This window comes from Anthonomus grandis, chromosome 22 (genome assembly GCF_022605725.1).
Source record: "Anthonomus grandis grandis chromosome 22, icAntGran1.3, whole genome shotgun sequence".
NCBI classification, from domain to species: Eukaryota; Metazoa; Arthropoda; class Insecta; order Coleoptera; family Curculionidae; genus Anthonomus; species Anthonomus grandis.
The window spans coordinates 36,563,129-36,583,603 of record NC_065567.1 but is presented as its reverse complement, the minus strand read 5'-3'; the positions used below and the strand labels follow the sequence as shown (position 1 = coordinate 36,583,603).

Genomic DNA, 20,475 nt, shown 5'->3' with positions numbered 1-20,475 from the left:
ATGGAAGGTGTACAATGAACAAAGATGTACAATGGAAGGACAACAAGGTTGTGACATTGGGCACCAACTTCGAAAGTAATGACATTGTTACCACATCTAGATGGTGTAAGGAAACTAAAATTAAAAAACAAATTCCACAACCAAAAATTATAGCTGGATACAATAAACACATGGGAGAATGGGTTTATTGTATCCAGCCGAAACAAAAAACTGACCCAAATGGGAGCTGATTGCTTTGTATAGGACAAGAATGCGACAGCGAAAATGGTATTGGCCAATAGTTTCATATTTATTAGATGCATTTCAAATGGCTGGGTACTTACGAAAAAGCTAAGACCAAATGATGCAAATTGTGCCTCCTTACTAGAATTTCGGAGGTATATCGCCGTAAGTTTTTTACAGTCCTATGGTAAAAAACCAAGTAGAGGAAAAACTACGCTTCCAGTTCATAAAGCCTCTAGATTTGATAATATAGGACATTTAATTCGGTACAATGAATCTGATCGAAGGTGCCAAGTATGCAAGAAGAAAAGTAACTTTATGTGTAAAATGTGACTGTGGACTTCATCCAAAAAATTGTTTCGAAAATTATCATAAACTAAATTATATTAATTTTATGTATTTTATGCATGGAGTCCCTTTTGAGGGACGGATCATAACACACTAATAAAAACTAATATTTGATTTTTGTATTTTTTTTTATATCTTATTTAAGTCACTTAACTAATTTATAAAGAAAAAATACATAAAAAACAATTTTTATAAGTTCATGCACTAATCGGTTAAAAAAATAATAACAATTTTACTTCGTCGATTGCAAGCAGATAAAGGGATCAGATTTATTACAAGAAGTATGAAAAGTTATACTATATAACTAGTTTATATGAAAAGCAGTCAAATGAAAAACTTTGGACTAGAAACCCTCTAATAAGTCTATTTCTAAAAGAATATGAACATGGTATCATCCCTTACAAAATAAATATTTTTTTAATGTTATGGTATTGATCCTTCAAAAAGGAAGATGAAAATGTAGTATCAAAGGGGAATAAATAAACATTTTGTGGATTAACATATGAAATTTTTTTTCAACAAAATCCTGGCTCAGCACTGATAGCAATTATTGAATAGACTAGATATTTAAGTTTTAGACTAAACATTTAAGCCGGTTTCATATCCATGACTAATATGAGTAGCATACTTGTTCAGAATTTTTTTGATATTTTGTAAAAATAGAAATATACTGAATATATTATAAAGTATTACTTGGTTAGTGTTTTATTTTCCATCCTCTTCATTAATAAATTTTAATGTTTGCCAAATAATTAGTTCTTTTTATTCTGTTACCAAATTTGTGATGCCTGATGTCAAAATCTGTGATTTTGTGGTTACGGTTATGACGGCCTAAGTGAGTACTTTGTAACTAATAATGTTTTGTCAGTTTTTCTGGTTAATATTTCCTTTACTCGTGGTATTGTTATATACAAATTTCTTTAATGTGTGGTGTATACGCTTGTAACTTAATATCTCGGTTTGCATGACTATCTAAACATAGTCATGTGTAATGCCAGTTTATTGTTTAAAAATGGTCACCAAGAGTCCGTAATTATTCTTTTTGTCGGGAATGTCAGCCTGATAATGTACGAAATTCTCGTTTTGGATTTTTGAATAAAAATCAATTTTTTCATTTATTACCCTATATATTTAATTTATAGTATAGTTATAATTTATTAGTATTAGTTTCTATGTTGGAAATTGGGTAATTAGTATTATTATTAGAAAACTGCAGCCTCATATCTATATTGCCTATTTCTCAAAGTTCCGTCAGTTTTTCTTTACAATAATCTGTTTTTAGATTGAGAAACACACTTTTAAATAATACATTGAAAATAAATCTTTTTTATATTTTATAATTCTTTTATTAGCAACTACCCACTTTTTAGAATGAATTATTAGATGAAGGGCAAGAACATGCGGTCATGTTATATACTTGGAGATGTTGTTCGCGTGCAATACCCCAACCAAAATCAAATGAACAGCCTAATAGGGTGGAAATCTATGAAAAAACTGTAGAAGTGTTGGCACCTGAAGTGAATAAATTGTTGAATTTTATGTACTTCCAGGTATAGTTCATAGTTTTAAATATTAACACATATAATATACTTTGATTTCAAACATTTTTGCAGAGAAAGGCGATTGAGAGATTCTCCCAAGAAGTTAAAAGGTTATGTCATGCAGAAAAAAGAAAAGACTTTGTGTCTGAGGCATATCTCCTTACTCTAGGCAAATTTATAAACATGTTTGCTGTATTGGATGAACTGAAAAATATGAAATCTAGTGTGAAAAATGATTATTCTACATATAGAAGGTTAGAAGAATAAAATTCTTATTTAAAAGAAATCACCTAAAACAGCATTTCTGTTGGCAATTATTTTTTTACTTACATCTTAATTATAAATAAGTGAAAAATAAACTACTCATTTTATGTTTTTAGAGCAGCTCAGTTTTTAAAAGTCATGTCAGATTCTCAGACCTTGCAAGAGTCACAGAATTTATCCATGTTTCTAGCAACACAAAATAAGATCAGAGACACAGTGAAAGAAAACCTGGAAAAGGTTCCAGGATATGAAGAGCTTCTTGCGGATGTTGTGAATATTTGCGTTCATATGTTTGAATCAAAAATGTATCTCACCCCAAGTGAGAAACATATGCTTGTAAAAGTAATGGGCTTTGGTCTGTTTTTAATGGATAGTGAATTATGCAATATTAATAAATTGGACCAGAAGAAAAAGCTTAAGCTGGATAAAATTGATAGGATTTTTAAGGTAAGTCTTGTAGTCTAAAGCTTGAAAGTTGACAAAAAATACAATTAAAAATATCAAAAAATTTTTATAACAGAAAATATATAGGTACCTAAAATTATATTTATATTTTTTTCAGAATTTGGAAGTTGTTCCGCTATTCGGTGACATGCAGATTGCACCTTTCAATTATATAAAAAGGAGCAAACATTTTGACGCAAGTAAATGGCCATTATCAAGTAGCCAAACTCCTTCCCCACAAGCTGATTTAATGGTGCATTTGCCCCAAATTCGTGAAGATCATGTGAAGTACATTTCAGAACTCTCTAGATATTCTAATGAAGTAACTACTACTTACAAAGAGTGTGGTACTGACACTGAGAATAAGGAAACTGCTGATCTTGCTTTACGAGGGTTACAGTTGCTTTCTGAGTGGACTAGTGTGGTAACTGAACTTTACTCATGGAAGCTTTTACACCCTACTGATCACCATCAGAACAAGGATTGTCCCAAAGAAGCTGAGGAGTATGAAAGGGCAACAAGGTACAATTATACTGAAGAAGAAAAGTTTGCCCTTATTGAAGTGATAGCCATGATTAAAGGCTTGCAGGTGTTGATGGCCAGGATGGAAACTGTTTTTACAGATGCGATTAGGAGGAATATTTATTCTGAATTACAAGATTTTGTACAAATTAGTCTAAGGGAGCCTTTAAGGAAAGCAGTGAAAAACAAAAAGGATCTTATAAGAAGGTATGCTTTGTTAATTTTTCAATATAACGTTCTTTTTTAATCTATTATTAATTGTAGTATTATCATGTCTGTGAGGGAAACATGTGCAGACTGGCAAAGAGGTATTGACCCTAACCAAGATCCTGCTTTGAAGGGTAAAAAAGATCCAGATGGTGGTTTTAATTTGAGGATACCCAAGAGAAATGTTGGTAAGATTACTCCGTAATATTCCTATCATTTGAGTGCTTCTATAATTTATTTTTAAAGGGCCTTCCTCAACTCAACTTTATATGGTTAGAACTATGCTGGAATGCTTGATATCAGAAAAATCCGGCGGCAAAAAGACTTTACGAAAAGACATTGATGGATCTTATCTCGTACAAATTGATCAATTTCACAAGACTTCGTTTTACTGGAACTACCTTCTCAGTTTTAGCGAATATTTACAGAAATGTTGTGACCTGTCACAATTGTGGTACAGAGAATTCTACCTTGAAATGACAATGGGTAGAAGAATAAACGTAAGCCATTGAGATTTATTAAAAATTGCCGTAGCTGCTATTATTTTATTTCAGAAATGTACAGTAAGACACCAACATAATGAAGAGTGCAGTGATTTAATAACCATGGAAAAAAGAATTCAGTTTCCTATTGAGATGTCTATGCCTTGGATATTGACTGATCACATATTAAAGACCAAAGAACCATCAATGATGGAGTAAGTAATTTCGTAGCAAATAGTTATAATTTATTTAAACCATTACTTAATTAAAATTGTCTATTATCAATATATTTTTTATATTAAAACAAATATAATGTTTTTAAGATATGTACTATACCCACTTGATCTTTATAACGATAGTGCTGTATATGCATTAACGATATTCAGAAAACAGTTTCTGTATGACGAAGTTGAAGCTGAAGTTAATCTGTGTTTTGACCAGTTTGTATTCAAGCTAAGCGAACAAATTTTTGCGTATTATAAGCAGCTAGCAGCAAGGTATTATTTGTAATTTTTTTTCTGCTTTCTTTGTTTTATTCTTTTTTTTTAGTATATTTTTGGATAAAAGATTTAGAGTCGAATGTTCAGCAATAGGGGCATATCTGTTGCCCTATCCACGAGCAAATAGATATGAAACGTTACTGAAACAAAGGCATGTGCAATTATTAGGTCGATCTATAGACCTAAATAAATTAATTACCCAGAGAATTAATGCCGATATGCAAAAGTCTTTAGATTTAGGTATAAGTAAGTTTGAGGCTGGAGATATCACTGGGGTAGTCGAATTGGATGGACTTTTACAAGTAAGGCTTTAATTTTTTAAATTAATGCAATTTTCATATTTTTTATTAGTATATTATTTATAAAATTATATATTTTTTAGGTCAATCGATTGTGCCATAAATTGTTAAGCAAATGGTTGGCACTCGATGATTTTGACTCTATGTTTAGAGAGGCAAATCATAATGTTCTTGCCCCCTATGGCCGAATAACTTTGCATGTTTTTTGGGAACTGAATTATGATTTTTTACCAAGTTATGTGTATAACGCAGCAACGAATAGGTAAGGACTCACTTCTTTTTTATTGCCAAATTTTCAATGTTTCAACATGCTGATTTAAAAAAGGACATGTTAGGTTAAACGAGAACCGCTTCACCAATTTTAACTGATTTACCAAAACGTTTTATTAATTACTCATTACTTGTTTCTCGTCTTAGCATCTTCAGGAGATACATCTAAACTACAGTAAGAATCTTTCTTAATTAAATGAATTTATTAGGGCTTGTTGTAATAGAGAGTGAATATGTATTAAAATTTGTACAAAAATCTTTTTTCAAGGAAAAATAATTGGGAATCAAATGCGTTCAACGAGATGAATATTTTAAAGAACTGTTTCCACTTCTTTTCCTTTTTTATCATTTATAAAATATGTATCTATCATAATAAATGCAATATATATTATAACTCCGTCAAGAACAGTTAAAATTTATCCGAAATATAAAGTTTGGTGGAATGATGTTATGGAAGCTGCTACTAGAAATAGGGATGTAAGTTATAAGTTATATAAAATAAATAAAACTTCTGAACACTTTAATAATTACAAAGAAAAACGAAATTTGGCAGTAAAAATAAGAAGGGATGAAAAGAAAAAAACTATGAAGATAAAATATATGGAAAATGGGGAAATCCAAAAGAGATGTGGAAAACTTTGCAAGAATTTATACAAAAAAATAAGCAAGTGATGAATTTACAGGAAGTGGAAATTAACGGCGAAGTTATTGATATGGAAAATAATTTATCCAACAAATTGAATCACTATTTTATAGACGGTATAAATCAAATTCTATTAGATGTAGATAGAATAAATATTGCAGAGGATTATACTTAGTAAACCAGTATCGTAATTTGGACCGTAGATTTTCTCATTTTAATTTAATTAATTATACAGAACTTAAAGAAATATATATTAATTTATTTATTTCACATATTTATTTACATATAATTTATTTGTTTAACATGGCGAATAAAACAAGTACTATAAAGTAATATCAAAACAAGTAATATCAACCTACTTTTGTGAATATTAAACAACCACCGTTTAATTCAATAAATTGTTCTCTTGAAACTCGTGAAATACCTGAACCAGTAAAAGTATCAAGAATAGATAAGTATAAATATTTATAATAAATACCTAAGACCGATAAATATTTTATGTGCGTTAAACAAAATACTGGAAAAAGTGGTGTATACGCAGCTTGTTAACTATCTTCATGATAACCGCATAATCAGTGACTTTCAATCTGGTTGTCTTGTCAATCTTGACGTTAAAAAATTAGGTTTAAATTATTACAGTTTTTACAAGGCAATAAGTTGCTTAATTTAAATGGAACACCCTGTATTTTATATCACCAAATACCTAACAATGAATTCTTTTTCGAATTTAATTAGGTTTTCCTATACCTAAACCTTAACTCCTAAGCAATATTTAAAAAGCAAATTTTTTTAAACTTAAAACATAATATTTCATAGTGGGCGATAACAAATTGACATGTCTATTATTTTCTTGTAGTTTTTTATTGAAATATTCATTTTTTGTAGGTAAAAGTAAGTAATTTATGGCAGGTAATCTTATTTATCCCCATAAGAAAAAAATTGGCGTTGTCACATCTTGGAGGCCATTTGATAGGACTACCCATTCCTATACATCGATTATGAAAATTATTCTTTAAAAATTGTCTAACCCCACGGTGGAAATGCACACCACCACATAGTTCTTCGAAGGCGTAGAGGAATATTCTTCAATAATACGGGAAAATCATTATTATTTCTCCCTTACATTAACAGATCATTTATAAACGTTAACTATGGACTATTCTAAGCACAGGTTGATTGGAATCGGAGTAATGATAAAAATTATCTGTTAAAAATAAAAAAAAAAAAATTATCTGAGCCATTATTGTGAAGTGCATTTGTCAGTAAATAGAATATTATTAAAAAAAATCTTTATTATCCACAACCTTATCCAAGACACACATACAAAATTCAACTCTTCTGTTAAAATCATAAAATCATTTCCCGAAAGTTCTTGGAGAAAAGAAAGACGATGAATATTTTCAACAGGGATGAAAGTGATTTCGATTTACTACCCTATTATGTTTTCTTCAATTTGGTTCTGCCTGATTTGAGGATCTTCGACAACTTCAGCAATAGCGGCCAACTCAATATCTTTATTTTCCTTGGGTTTTCTTTTAGCATTCGTCTTGTACTCAATACTTCCAGTTTCTTTAAATTGAGCCAACAGTCTTTCAAAAGCGGTCTTATTTGGATGATTTCTATTGAAAAACCTTTCAGCGTAGACTTGACACGCTAACAAGCTATTTTGGAGACATTCGTCAAGAATAAGTACAATGTCAGTTCATTGTCCTGTAGGGTAGACTTTCATTTTCAAGAAAGTAATTTAAGCAAAAAAAAACTATTTAAGGCTTAATTATTAAACCAGAACTTCAAAACAGGATTTAAGTAACTGGCAAACAAGTTATAAACAATATGACCTGCCAACCTGTCATCGCCTACTCAGTAAGTATTGAATAAATAGCAAAGCATCAACATGTATTTTAAAAGATTTAATTTTTATAAAAATGTGAAAGTTTAGGTATAGGTATAGGATACCTTATTAAATTCGAAAAAGAGTTTATTGTCATTTTTATTGGTGATATAAAATATAAGGTGTTCCATTCAAATTAAGCAACTTATTGTCTTGTAAAAACTGTAATAATTTAAACCTAATTTTTGAACGTCCTGTATACAATAGTACCTTTTTTTACAAATTAAATGTAAAATATAATAGGTTAGTGCTCTTCAGTGCAAACACGGTAAAAAAAGAGAAAACCCATGTTAAGGAATTTTTTATTGAAATTGCATTTTCACAAAACACAAAATATTTCGAAAACTTTAATCTTTAGGCTGGGTAAACCTTTATAAAACCTACCTTTATTTACGATATAGAATCCAAAAATCAAATAATGTACAACGTGTTTCATTTAAAAAACATAACTTTCATATATTTCAGCACTTTGATACACCCTGGATGTCAAAAAAATTATTTTAAAAGGTACTTCTGGAATGCCTCTGATATTCCCACTTTTTATTTTTTTTACCCTGATAATATTCTGCCAAAATATTCTGTGTCGTATGTCGTGAATAGCAGTGTATAGAAAATTTATTCAAATTCCTGGAAGAAAGTTCATATAAATGTGGGTGCTGAAATGCCTGGTTTTTAAGATACAGGTTGTTATAAGTTTCATTTTGTTTTTAATAAATTTTCAAAGATGGTTTGAGATAATCAACTGAATTTTTTAACAAGATATTATGGTATAGAAACACACATTTGGGATGTTAATTTAGTTTTTCTTTCGGCGACTAGTGGCGTAGTTAGTACACCTTTAACTTGAGAAAAATAATTATGATTTTGTATTAATTATCGCTGTCATCTCTTTCAAGTTTTTATTTTTAGGTTTATTAAATACAGAGGTGTCTCATTTGCTCATCCAGTAACTAGGGACCGACCTCCCCAAATGTCTCACCACTATCTTTGGGGAACTAAACAGCTAAACTTAGCGTACACAGCGCAATATACTCAATATTCAGGATTTGTAGGACCTCAACACTTTCACACTATTTGCAAGCTTCTGGGTTATCAAGGAATTGCTGTAGTCATGGAGGAGCTTTTAAAAATTGTAAAAAGTCTGATTCAAGGCAACTTGTTACAATTTACTAAAACTCTTATGGAAGCTATGCCTAAGGCATGCAAGCTTCCAAGATATGACTATGGATCACCAGGCGTGCTTGGTTATTACCATGCTCAACTTAACGATATTGTTCAATATCCTGACGCAAGAACAGAATTGTTCCATAACTTTAGAGAATTTGGCAATATTATTTTGTTTTGTTTGCTCATGGAACAAGCTTTATCACAAGAAGAAGTTTGTGACCTTCTGCAAGCGGCACCTTTTCAAAATATCTTGCCAAGGCCATTCTGCAAGGAGGGCGAGAAGTTAGAAACTAAGCAAAAACGATTAGAAGCTAAATATGCTGCCTTACAAATCGTTCCTAATATTGAAAAATTAGGAACGGCAAAAGTAAGTAAAAGGGAAATTTGAATTATACAAAAAAATTTTGGAAATGCGATAGAATTCTGAGACTTAGTTTTATTTAACAGTTTTATACTATTTCAATTTTCACTGAATTGTTAGTTGCCCCCACCAATATTCTATTTTGTGGTATATTTGTTTAAGGCACCGCTAAAAGGCTTTACCGGAGACACCTTTGATTATAAAAGAAACCGAAAAATAGATTATCGGAGAATGGAACTATTAATTGTTTTGATATTTTTAATTCAAAAGTCATTTATGGAAATATTAAATGACACCTGAACGGTATAAAAAACAAATTAATTTTAGGTGTTTTTGGTAACCATATTTAAATACTTTTCATTTGCTTTTGATAAGAGTTTATCTTTCAAGAAAATCCATGTTTTTCATAACATATTGTAATGAAATTCGGGAACACACTTTTATTGTCAACGTCAAAAAACACTAACCTAACTCGCCTTGACTGTCGTTTAATTGTTTGTAAAAACTGACTAAACAATTAAAAACTGAATGAATTGTCACGAAGCGCGTCCTTTTTAAAACCCGATGGAACAGTTTCGAAATATTTAGAATTATCTTCATTGTTTTTGCCCAAAGAGATCAATAGTTTTAGGAGAATACTGACAGTCAAAGCAAGCAAGTATACAAATTCTAGAAAATTAGAACTACAGGGATTTACAATAATATAACCTAATAACTAAATTGGGGCCAAAATGGGGCTCTCAAACAAGATGAACTACTTAAAAACTAAACACTATAGATAAAAATAAAAAAATAATAAACCAAACGTAAGTAGAACCCTAAAGAAACCCTACGAATCAACTTTAACTACAGAATACTTATAAAATTGTACAAAAACTAGCAGAATAATTAACGTATTTACATTTTCATAATAATATAAAGCATGTTTCAGGAAAGTGCTACGGAATTTGCGGCTTTATATCTTGAAACGAATATATTACAATAGACTACTTAGACATTTTTATTTTTTTCAGATAATTGCTTTTATAACGTTTATATAGACGTCGTATTTCAACTTATTTTTCTCCGTCCTTTTGTATTTCCGTTTCTTTGTATTTTGTTTTGTCTTCATCGGATGTTGAGTTTAATAAGTTCTTGTATTTGCCTCTCTTTTCTTTAATATCCCTTTCATTATCATCATCCCACCAGTAAAGTTTTCCTTGTTGTGTCCTTCTTTGGTATCCCAGTGCTTTCTTTGCCGCTTCATGAATACAGTCTTTAATATGTTGTTAATACGTTAACACGGCTATTGTTATAACCTCCTGAACCTTAATCTTTGCCTTCTATTGAGCTAAAGCATAGTCTATTTTAGTTTTCAGATTTCACCTTTTCTGGGTCTAAGTATATTTGTGAATCATGCGATGTGGGTAAAATGTATTTAGGATTCGTAGCTCGTTTTGCTCCCAAACTGTTATTAGTCGCATTACATTGTCGTTGACCACTTCTTCGCCGCACGGGCCAATGGTTTTGTCCTTTTGTTTCTTTCCAGTTCTGCCGTGTAGAACTCCAAGCAAGACTATTTCTCATGCGCATCTAATTATTAAATTGTTCAAAGAATTCTTCCTTTTCAGACAGTTGTCGTTTATTTTGTAGACCCCTACTACTGTTATTTTGTCGCTAGATAATGCGAAGTGCATCATTATATACATATGTTATGCACGATGTTATGAATTTTCGTCGTCTTTTCCTTATCTTCATCGAAACTCCTGTTGGGCCCGTTTATCCTTTCCTACATCACTGAAGAACTGGTCATACTGTCCGAGTCTTTATGATCTCTGTCCCATTTTCTATGTTTCTGTTAGCACTACTATATCTAAGTTTTGGTCTTTAATCTCAGACAGTATTTCGTTCATTTTCTGGGAGACCCTGCACCTTCCAGGTTCCAGAATTCACAGTTCGTTTTCTTTGCGCTTGTGGTCTTTTTTTGTTCCGTTCGAACTTCCGAGGCTGAAAACTGGTTTATTTAACCATATATTTCTTTTGACGAGTTCCATGGGGTTGGCCTGATGAACTTTCGATATGGAGAGCCAGGTGATTTTTTTTCTCAAGGTTTTCTTTTTCTAGCCTTTGATGAGCCAACATCCGAAGCACAAGGCAGCGGCTTTGCCGTATCCTGGCAGGACGCGTATTGGCATTCTATACCATTATTCAGATCGGCACTACATTAAATCGTGGTAGACTATGGCCATATGCATTATCTAATTTCATAGGCCATCCTATACTACAATTCAGAGCTTCGCTATTACTTTAGCGCACTGAAATACTGAAATGCAGTACGCAATGGATGTCAATTGCTGCGCCTCACGTAGCCGATTTATACCGCGACTCAGATTCGGTGATGCATGTGGGATAAACGTTGGGTTATATTATTTGTTATTGTTTTGTTATTTACGTGATCAAACAAGGTTTATCGGGAGTTCGTTTTTTTTTTAAATTTAGAATGGATTATAAAAATATATTAGTGGAAATGTGTAGTGAGGACGATTCTATAATCGAATATCTTGAGCTCACAAATGATGGTTTTAAAGTTCTAAAATTCGATTTAAAAAACCAGATGTTGAAGACAATAGTATTTGTTGTGGCAAATGGTTAGCTATATTTAGTAATAAAACAAGTACTAACTGGATTGTGCGTTATACATACCCATCAGCAAAGAGATACGTATATCGAAAAATTTTTAAATGTCAGCACAGCGGTTTTAATAAAGCTAAAACCAGAAAAAGGGAAGACACTAGAGTTAGAGACAAGAAATGTAATGCCACCGTTGATTTTTTGATAAAAATTATCAACAAAAACACTATAAAAAACGATCGGTATTTGACACGAGGCTATGGGTATGTACCGTTATCAACTGTCAGTACTGAATTTACTGGGAGTCGTTCCCAGTAAATTCATAAATAATATATATATAAATAGGTATATATCATATTTTCATAGGTATTTGACACGAGCTATAATGTATGTGTTACGGTAAGTGTTATGTTAATTTACTTTACCTGTGTACATTCACACTAAATTACCCTTAGTATTAGCCAATGCACAATTAAATCCCACGGAACGGCAAGTAAAAGATTTGTATGAAAAGTGGAGGTAAGTTATTTTTTGTATATCTACATCGCCTTGCCTTGAAAATATCTTATCGATTTTACGTAGAACTTTCTCCTTGTTTTAGAAATTTAAATTTTGGAGGCCGAGATGAATCTTCAGTGGTGAGGGTCCTAAAAGAAAAGGCTGAATTTTACCATAAAAAAGGACAAAACATAATAGCGGTTAAAGAGAATCCTTTGATTGTAATTATACTCACACCAATCATGATGCGTACTCATAAGGAAGATTTTTCTAAAGAAATTGTGTTTGTCGACTCTAGTGCGCTTCCAAAATTGGAGCCTTGCCATTAGCTTGTGTATTACATACAGCTCAGACGGAAGCAAATTATACATTAGCCTTTAACTTGCTTAAAGAAACATTAGGTAATTAAGGTTTTGGTAATTTTGGCTGTCCTAGTATATTCATGACCGATGAAGTTCAGCAGAAAGAAATGCGCTGACATCTGTGTTTTCATCGGAAAAATGTAAAGCCAAAGCTCCTACTTTGTATCATTCATGTTTGCCAAGCTTTTTGGCGTTGATTGTGGGATAGTCACAATGAAATACCCAAAGAAAATATGAAGACTGTAATGATTTTATTTCGTGCCATAATGTATGCATCAACTGTAGAAGAAGCAGAAGAATCTTTAAACGATCTGATGAAAAATGATATTGTTTTAAAGTACCCACATTTAAAAAATCACATTAGTGCTCTTTGGCAACGAAGTGAAGAGTGGTGTTTATGTTTTCGGGCATCATTAATCACTAGGGGAAATAATACAAATAACTTTGTAGAAGCGTCAATTCGTATATTTAAAGATATCGTTTTGCAAAGATGCAAGACATTTAACATATATGTGCACTAATTGACTTTGTTATTAACGTCTTTGAATCTTATCATAAGAGACGTTTGCTGTTATTTGCTAGTAGTCGATCATCGAAAAATGAAATTCTGTATAGTAAATTTTGCGATAAAACTGAAAAGCTCTACTGTGAAAAAAATAATGAAAATATATATTATGCAACAAGCAGTAATGATAACACACTTATCTACACTGTAGATACCACTTTGGAAACGTGTGATTGTACATTCGGAATAGGCGGCAAGTTTTGTAAGCATTTTTGTGCTGTGCAACAAAAATTTTAAGCAAAGCTAGCTCTTGGACACAGTGTTTCAAACGTTTTTTTTGAAAATATGGATTTAGGTGATCATTCTGAAAGCCATTTAAGTAATGTACCATGTCACAGTGCAACGCAGCAGAGCATTGCAGCAACTGAAAAAATATATGAATCTAATGTTCTAGACAAAGAATCAAATGATTCAAAAGCTGGCAAAAAACACTCTTCAGCTCTTAATAATTTAAAAGATAATTTCGACAGGCTGCTAAAAATGGTATCTGAAAATCACTCTGTGGAGTTAACAAACTGCATTATCAAAGGAAATGAGTTAAATAAAATTACCACACCGACACAACTGGCGACATTTTTCTGCAATTTAAAAAAGGGGCGTTCTTCAAAATATATAGGCGTGCAACCTACTTCCATTAGTAGAAGAAGAATAAGACAGGGATTCGTATCTGGAAAAAAGCGTATTCAATCGGGTAGACCTTCCAACAAGGAACTAAAAAAGACCATTAAAAGGAAACATAAATTAGAAGAAAATATTTTTAAGAATCAACCAAATGCAAAATGTCACGAAAGAAAATAAAATTTACATTAATTTTTTTTGTCATTACTTTTATATATTTTCTTTAGAAAACTGAGTTACAGCAGTATATGTTAATATTTCTATTAAAATGCCTTACATTTTAATTTTCCTTTGTAGCTAGTTTTGATAGCTGTTAATTTTTTTGCCGTGTTGTTAGTCTTTTTTTAAGGCAGAAAACACTATTGATATCTAAAAATATCATTTTAAGGTAAATACATAGATAACATAGTTTAGGTTTTCTTATAAGTACGAAAATGTATATTTTATTAAAAGTTTCAGAATTGAAAATTTTTGTATAAAATTGTTTTATTTACATTTGATTGAATAATTTTTTTTTTCGATTTCTCTGAAGAATAATGAATGACAAAAAGTTACATTTTAATTACCTAATAGTTTCATAAATTAATATTTATGTTATTTTACTTAATGTCATTTGTAAATATGAATAAACATATTTACAAATAAATTTAATGAACATTTTTTAAGAGAAGAAGAATCATTTTAATTCATGTTTTATGTAATCATTTAAAAATAAATAATACTGTTTTCTTACTTTATTCAAGATGGCAATATTATGGGCAATAAAACATGACCCCTAAAACTATTTAGGAAAACAGAGCGTATTCTGTATCGTCATAGGAAAGAAATAAATATCTTTTTATGCCATATAAATTTGTATTGCATAGAAAGAAATTTCTTTCCTAGGAGAATACAGAATACGCGCTCTGTTCTTGTTTTTCTGAGACGTAGTATATATTGAACTACAAAACTGCTTTTAAAATAAAACCTATTATATACTGCATTTCAGAATACTAAATATTACTTACGCTCTGAATCGAAGTATAAAATGGGCTTTAAAATTGTGGTATATCACGTAGACATAGTCTACCACGATTCAAAGTAAGGCCGATCTGAATAATAGTATAGAATGCCAATACGCTGGCAGGACCCTAATTATCCGGGCCAGATGAACCCTAGTTTTTTAACGAGGTTGTTACTCCTTCTCCTAACACTTTCGCAACCTGTCTTGGCGGGTTTATTAAGAATATTTATTTATTTTTTCACCAAATTAATTACAATATTTATACATATAATTTAGCATTATAAGTATTTTCTTGGTTTTACAATGGGCTGTAAAGAATTGCAGCCATTCAGTTACTTTCATACAAGAGTACTGAATACTGTTTTAGCCCTAATCTGAATAAAAATATTGTTTACTTGATAAATCCTGTTTTAACCGTTTCTTCCACTGGATAACTATATAGATTTATCGGTAAAGTAGCGGATAAATTCAACAAAAATTAAATGGATCGTTTCTGAAAAAAATGCTTGAAACCATCGATTTTAATATTTGGTTTAGGGTTTTTCTACGTGGAAATTAAATATACAGTTTTGAACGAAACATTATGATAAAATTTAGAATTAAAGAAATACCTATCTAAATTAAATGTTCGAATTGAACACCGTTAACAACCTGACAATAACCAAGGCGATTTAAAGATTCTTTTTGAACGTTGTCAATGACATCTGGAGTAATATTTCTAATTTCCTGGCGTATTTGTTCTTTTAAATCTTTTAAACTCACTGGCTTAGGGACATACACTTTACTTTTTAAGTATCCCCATAAATAGTATCTGGGTGAATCTGGCCATTCAATGAACTCTCGTCTACCTATCCAACGATTTGGAAATTTATCTAGATAATTGCGAACGAAAAAAAAAAGATCACGTTGATACACGTCGGGTTATCAGAGCGGTGATAAGATCATTTTGAAGAATCCAAATACCTCTCACCAGTGAGACTGTCATTAAAATAGTAAGGTGCTAAAACTTTTTCTTCCACTATACCGCACCACAAATTGACTTTTTGAGGTTGTTGTGTATGACACTCTGTTAACCACTTTTCGGTCGCCCAGTATCAACAATTCTATCTGTTCACATGGCCGTTACATAGTTACATAGTTGCTGCATTTGCCCACAAAATTCATTTCGGCGATCAAAATCATCTTCCGATTGCTCTTGAAGTAAGAATATTTTATAAGGGTGGAACTTTGCTTTTTTCAATACTTTATGCACAGTAGATCGCGATAAATTAACATTAGAAGCCATGCCTGTGATTCTGGCTTTGGGATTATTTTGGACGGTTAACAGAACGTTAAGCTCACCTTTTTCAGTTATTGAACCCCGACCAACTTTTTGAGTATCTCGAACATGCCCGAATTCACGAAGCTTTGCTTCAACTCTGCTTACCATGCTTTGACTAATAGGCGATCGATCAGGATGAGTTGCATTAAACAACTGAACCACCTCCTTTTGTGAGTACGCGACATATCTCCGAAACCAATCATGCACAAGATTTCGATTCTTTCACGTTCGGTTAATTTTCTCATATTTCATACAATAACGGTAAGTAATAAAGTGTAGTTACTTATAAAACGCAGGATGACTCTGCTTTCGCCCCTCAAAAAGAATAGACATCACTTGCAAATGAAAAATACTTCAAATTGTTGTACAAAATATATTCACTTTTTGACACTGACAACAACAACTAAAAAACCAAAATACCAACATTTAATTTATAGGTATTTCTTTAATTTTACATTTTTTCATCATTTTTTGTTCAAAATTGCTTTTGTAACCACTATTCATTGGTACCATATCCTGTCTAAAAAAAATGCGTTCTTTCTGATTCTGCATTAAAAAATTGTTTTTTCCATTTAAAAAACATTGATGAGTCATATCTTTTTTTGAGTCATCCTGTATATTTAATTTCCACGTAGAAAAACCTTAAATCTAATTTTAAAGTCGACGGGTTCGAGCATTTTTTTCAAAAACGCTCCATTTGATTTTTGATTGAATTTATCCGCTACTTTACGGATGCACTGTACATTATATTATGATACACTGTACATATCCATACAGAAGTAGGGAGCAAATGTTTTCAAAACCATGAGCAGGCAGGTCCCAAATCTTCCATTAAAAAGAGGAAAACAAGTTATTAGATAAATCTGGAACGACCGCTATGACAATACCACTTACTGCGAATCAAGGACTGATTTTTCTATACAATAATTTTTAAAAACCGGATAGACATATAAATGTAATTGATATTTAAGGTATTAAATAATTTAGGCAAATGATAGGAGAATGATTTTTTAAAGAGTGTTTTGGGATATTTGGGTACTGTCAGAGTATCTTTTTTTCGTAAATTTAAGGTTTGGATATCCCTTTTAAATCGCAATTTTTCATAAAAATAACATGGCGTTTTATATTTTATAATTTTAAAACAAAAACAATACAAACGTAATTCTGGTAAATGTAATTCTACTTTTCATATTTAGGTCATAGATAAGTTTGATCCATAAATTTTGCACTTTTTGTACTCTGTATTGATCAAAACTATAAAGGCATGAGTGGTATACACTATTACAATGGTTGAAAAGGCTTAGTACTAAAGATTTTCACAAAATTTGGCGAATACAGAGTGGTAGAAAGTTTTTGAAACCGTAATCATTAAAATAAACCTTTATCTTAACTTACAATATTGAAAAAAATCTTTTCTTCCAGCAAGCCATGATATCAAGAGAGGGAGATTTATTGACAAGAGAAAGACTGTGTTGTGGTTTGTCCATTTTTGAGGTTGTTCTCAATAGACTAAAAAGTTTCCTTGACGATCCGGTTTGGGTTGGGCCTCCTCCTGCAAATGCTGTAATGAATGTAGATGAATGCACTGAATTCCATAGACTATGGTCGGCTTTACAATTCGTTTACTGCATTCCTGTTAGCGAAAATGAATATACTGTTGAGTACGTATTTGGAAGAAAAACCTAGATATATAAAAACTAATAAAAATTTTATTTCCAGGGAAATGTTTGGTGAAGGCCTTCATTGGGCTGGTTGTACAATGATAGTACTTTTAGGGCAGCAAAGAAGGTTCGAAGCCTTAGATTTCTGTTACCACATTCTTAGGGTACAAAGAGTGGATATGAAAGACGAAACTGTAAAAGGAATTGTAAGATATTTTAACGTATTTATGCAGCTTACTTACATACAGGGGAGGAAAGGGAAATATTTTGGGAACATGTTCAGAAGGTCAAAATATAATAAATTAACCCATATGTTTTAATCCTATTTTCAATCATTTCTGAAATAATCGGTTCTGACGTTTTTTGTTAGTTTTTTTATTTTAAAAGCAACACAAACAAATACTAGTAAAAAAACAAAATTCCACTAATTTAAAATGTTTTTGAAAATACCCCTACCAACTTCAAGGTAAGCTGCAGCACGTTTGTTAAGCGCTCGTGTTGCACGTTTAATTGCTTGGGGATTGTTTTTAATAATATTTGAAGCATTCAAAATTTGATTGTGGAGTCCTACGGTTTCTACTGGTGTTTCGTACACGACAGCTTTCATCCACCCCCAGAGGCAATAATCTAGTGGATTTAAGTCTCGTGACCTTGGTGGCCAAACTGCAGGTACTCCTCTGCCAATCCAACGATCAGGAAAACGATTGTCTAAGAAATTACGCACTCAGCGACTAAAATGAGGCAGGGCTCCATCGTGTTGAAAATACATTCGGTGTCAAACAATTAACGGAACATCATCCAAGATGTGTATTAAATGGTTCCAAAAACCGTAAATATTTTCTCCAGTAAGACGCTCATCTAATACAAAAGGACCAAACAACTGGTCGTTCAGCATTCCACACCACACGTTAACACTGAATCGATGTTAAAAGTTTTGTTCAAACGTGGCATGAGGATTTTCATCTGACCACCGATGTTCATTGTATCGGTTATTAATTCCATTACGGGTAAAATGAGCTTCATCGCTAAATAAAATGTATTTATGTAGGCCTCCATTTTGTTGGTTCTATTCGCAAAATTGAACCCTTAAGCCATAATCTTTCTCTTGAAGATGTTGAATTGGTTGAATATGGAAAGGCTTATAACCATTTTTCCTAAGTGTCTTCCAAACGTCCACATGTGATGCTAATCGAAGTTCTTTTGTAATCCGCCTCGTACTAACAGCCGGGTTCTCTTCAGCCATATCCAGAACATTTTCATCATTTTCCACATTTAGTCCCGCCTCGTTTAAAATTAATTCTTACGCTTGGGAATATTCTTGTTTCCTGAGCATTTGCAAAAATTGTCTGATTAGGAACCTTTCGATTCGAAATTCTTCGATTAGGAAAAAGACGTCGGTATTCATCAACAGCAGGTAATGCGCTACCATTACAGAAACCATACCAGTGGCGAAGCGTACGAGTAGACAAGGTAGACACTGTCTACCCAAAATTATCCAGTTATCTCTCATTAATTTATTACGTAATTATTTCATGTAATTGTTGAATTCAAATAAAAAAAAAATAACACAGAATGTAGTCGCTCTCCTTACTATTATTATATAGTATCTAAACGGCTATAATATCTATCTATAATATCTAAGGCGCGCCCCGCCTGACGCATCAATTAAAATAAAAATGCAGGGCTGACACCCAATTAATATATACGAGCCCCAGGAAGACACATTGATATTTGTCTTCCGAAATTTAGAGCATCTAATCGAACCATATACGCATCAAGCAGGTGACAGAGGTCCAGCCGCATCAGTATTCAGCCTATTACGTATGCAAAATTTACTCGCGGGAAAGACATTTGAGCTTTTGTCTATCGAAGTCGACCAGCTATTTTATTATGCTCTTGCGGGTTATTGTTTATGGACACGCTTGATATGGTCGGGCGCAATACATCTTCAGTTTTGTTTTTTGATGAATCTGCATTTGGCATTTGGCGCGGGCGCGTGCTATTGTAATTTAATAATTAGTATTTTTATTTTTGGGTGTATAGAAAAGATTTTTTTAGTGGATATTTTAGGGGTTATTTATGAACGACTGTTTGATATTGGCAATTGTATTTTAGTTGTGTTTTTATTTGTCTTTAATTAATTTTAAAATAATGGATATTATGGATTTATAAGTTATGGTTATACCTATGTTGTGTTTTTTTTCTCAGTAGTATTTATTTTTATCTATTTACCTTTTTATGCTAGTAGTAATTATTTTTTTCTTTTTTATATCACTACATATTTTTTTCTTTGAGGTAATATTTTATGCGCTTTCATTCTCTATTTCATTAAAGTGAATCATATTGAACACACATTTTTTTCTAATTAACAATTTTTATTGTTTGTTTACCCGAAAGAAAAGTTCACGCTTCGCCACTGAACCATACGCGAATATCATGTCAGCATACTCCCTATGAGTAAATGTGTGAGGCATTACGTAATGAAAACTTTGCTCTGCATGCTTGTCAAAATTACCAGTCAATTAAAATAGGTATTAACAAACAATGACGAAATACCTGCAACGTGAGTTAGAAATACAGAGAACGTAATTATTACAAAAATTTACAAAAAAAACTTTAGAGTCGATAATTTCAGAAATGGTTAAGAATCGAATTAAAACATATGGGTTAATTTAT

General features: G+C 31.7%; 1 protein-coding gene across 1 annotated transcript in view; it reads left to right on the top strand.

Moving 5' to 3' along the window:
- Window positions 1-20,475, top strand: part of LOC126748887 (cytoplasmic FMR1-interacting protein) — a 32,283-nt gene that overhangs the window by 11,271 nt on the left and 537 nt on the right. The window contains exons 2-14 of the mRNA XM_050458418.1: window positions 1,941-2,120; window positions 2,184-2,365; window positions 2,492-2,822; window positions 2,938-3,548; window positions 3,606-3,736; window positions 3,795-4,048; window positions 4,103-4,245; window positions 4,354-4,527; window positions 4,580-4,832; window positions 4,913-5,091; window positions 8,543-9,167; window positions 17,561-17,799; window positions 17,858-18,005. Of these exons, the coding sequence (XP_050314375.1) occupies window positions 1,941-2,120; window positions 2,184-2,365; window positions 2,492-2,822; window positions 2,938-3,548; window positions 3,606-3,736; window positions 3,795-4,048; window positions 4,103-4,245; window positions 4,354-4,527; window positions 4,580-4,832; window positions 4,913-5,091; window positions 8,543-9,167; window positions 17,561-17,799; window positions 17,858-18,005 (3,450 nt within the window). The remainder of the gene's footprint in view (window positions 1-1,940; window positions 2,121-2,183; window positions 2,366-2,491; window positions 2,823-2,937; window positions 3,549-3,605; window positions 3,737-3,794; window positions 4,049-4,102; window positions 4,246-4,353; window positions 4,528-4,579; window positions 4,833-4,912; window positions 5,092-8,542; window positions 9,168-17,560; window positions 17,800-17,857; window positions 18,006-20,475) is intronic.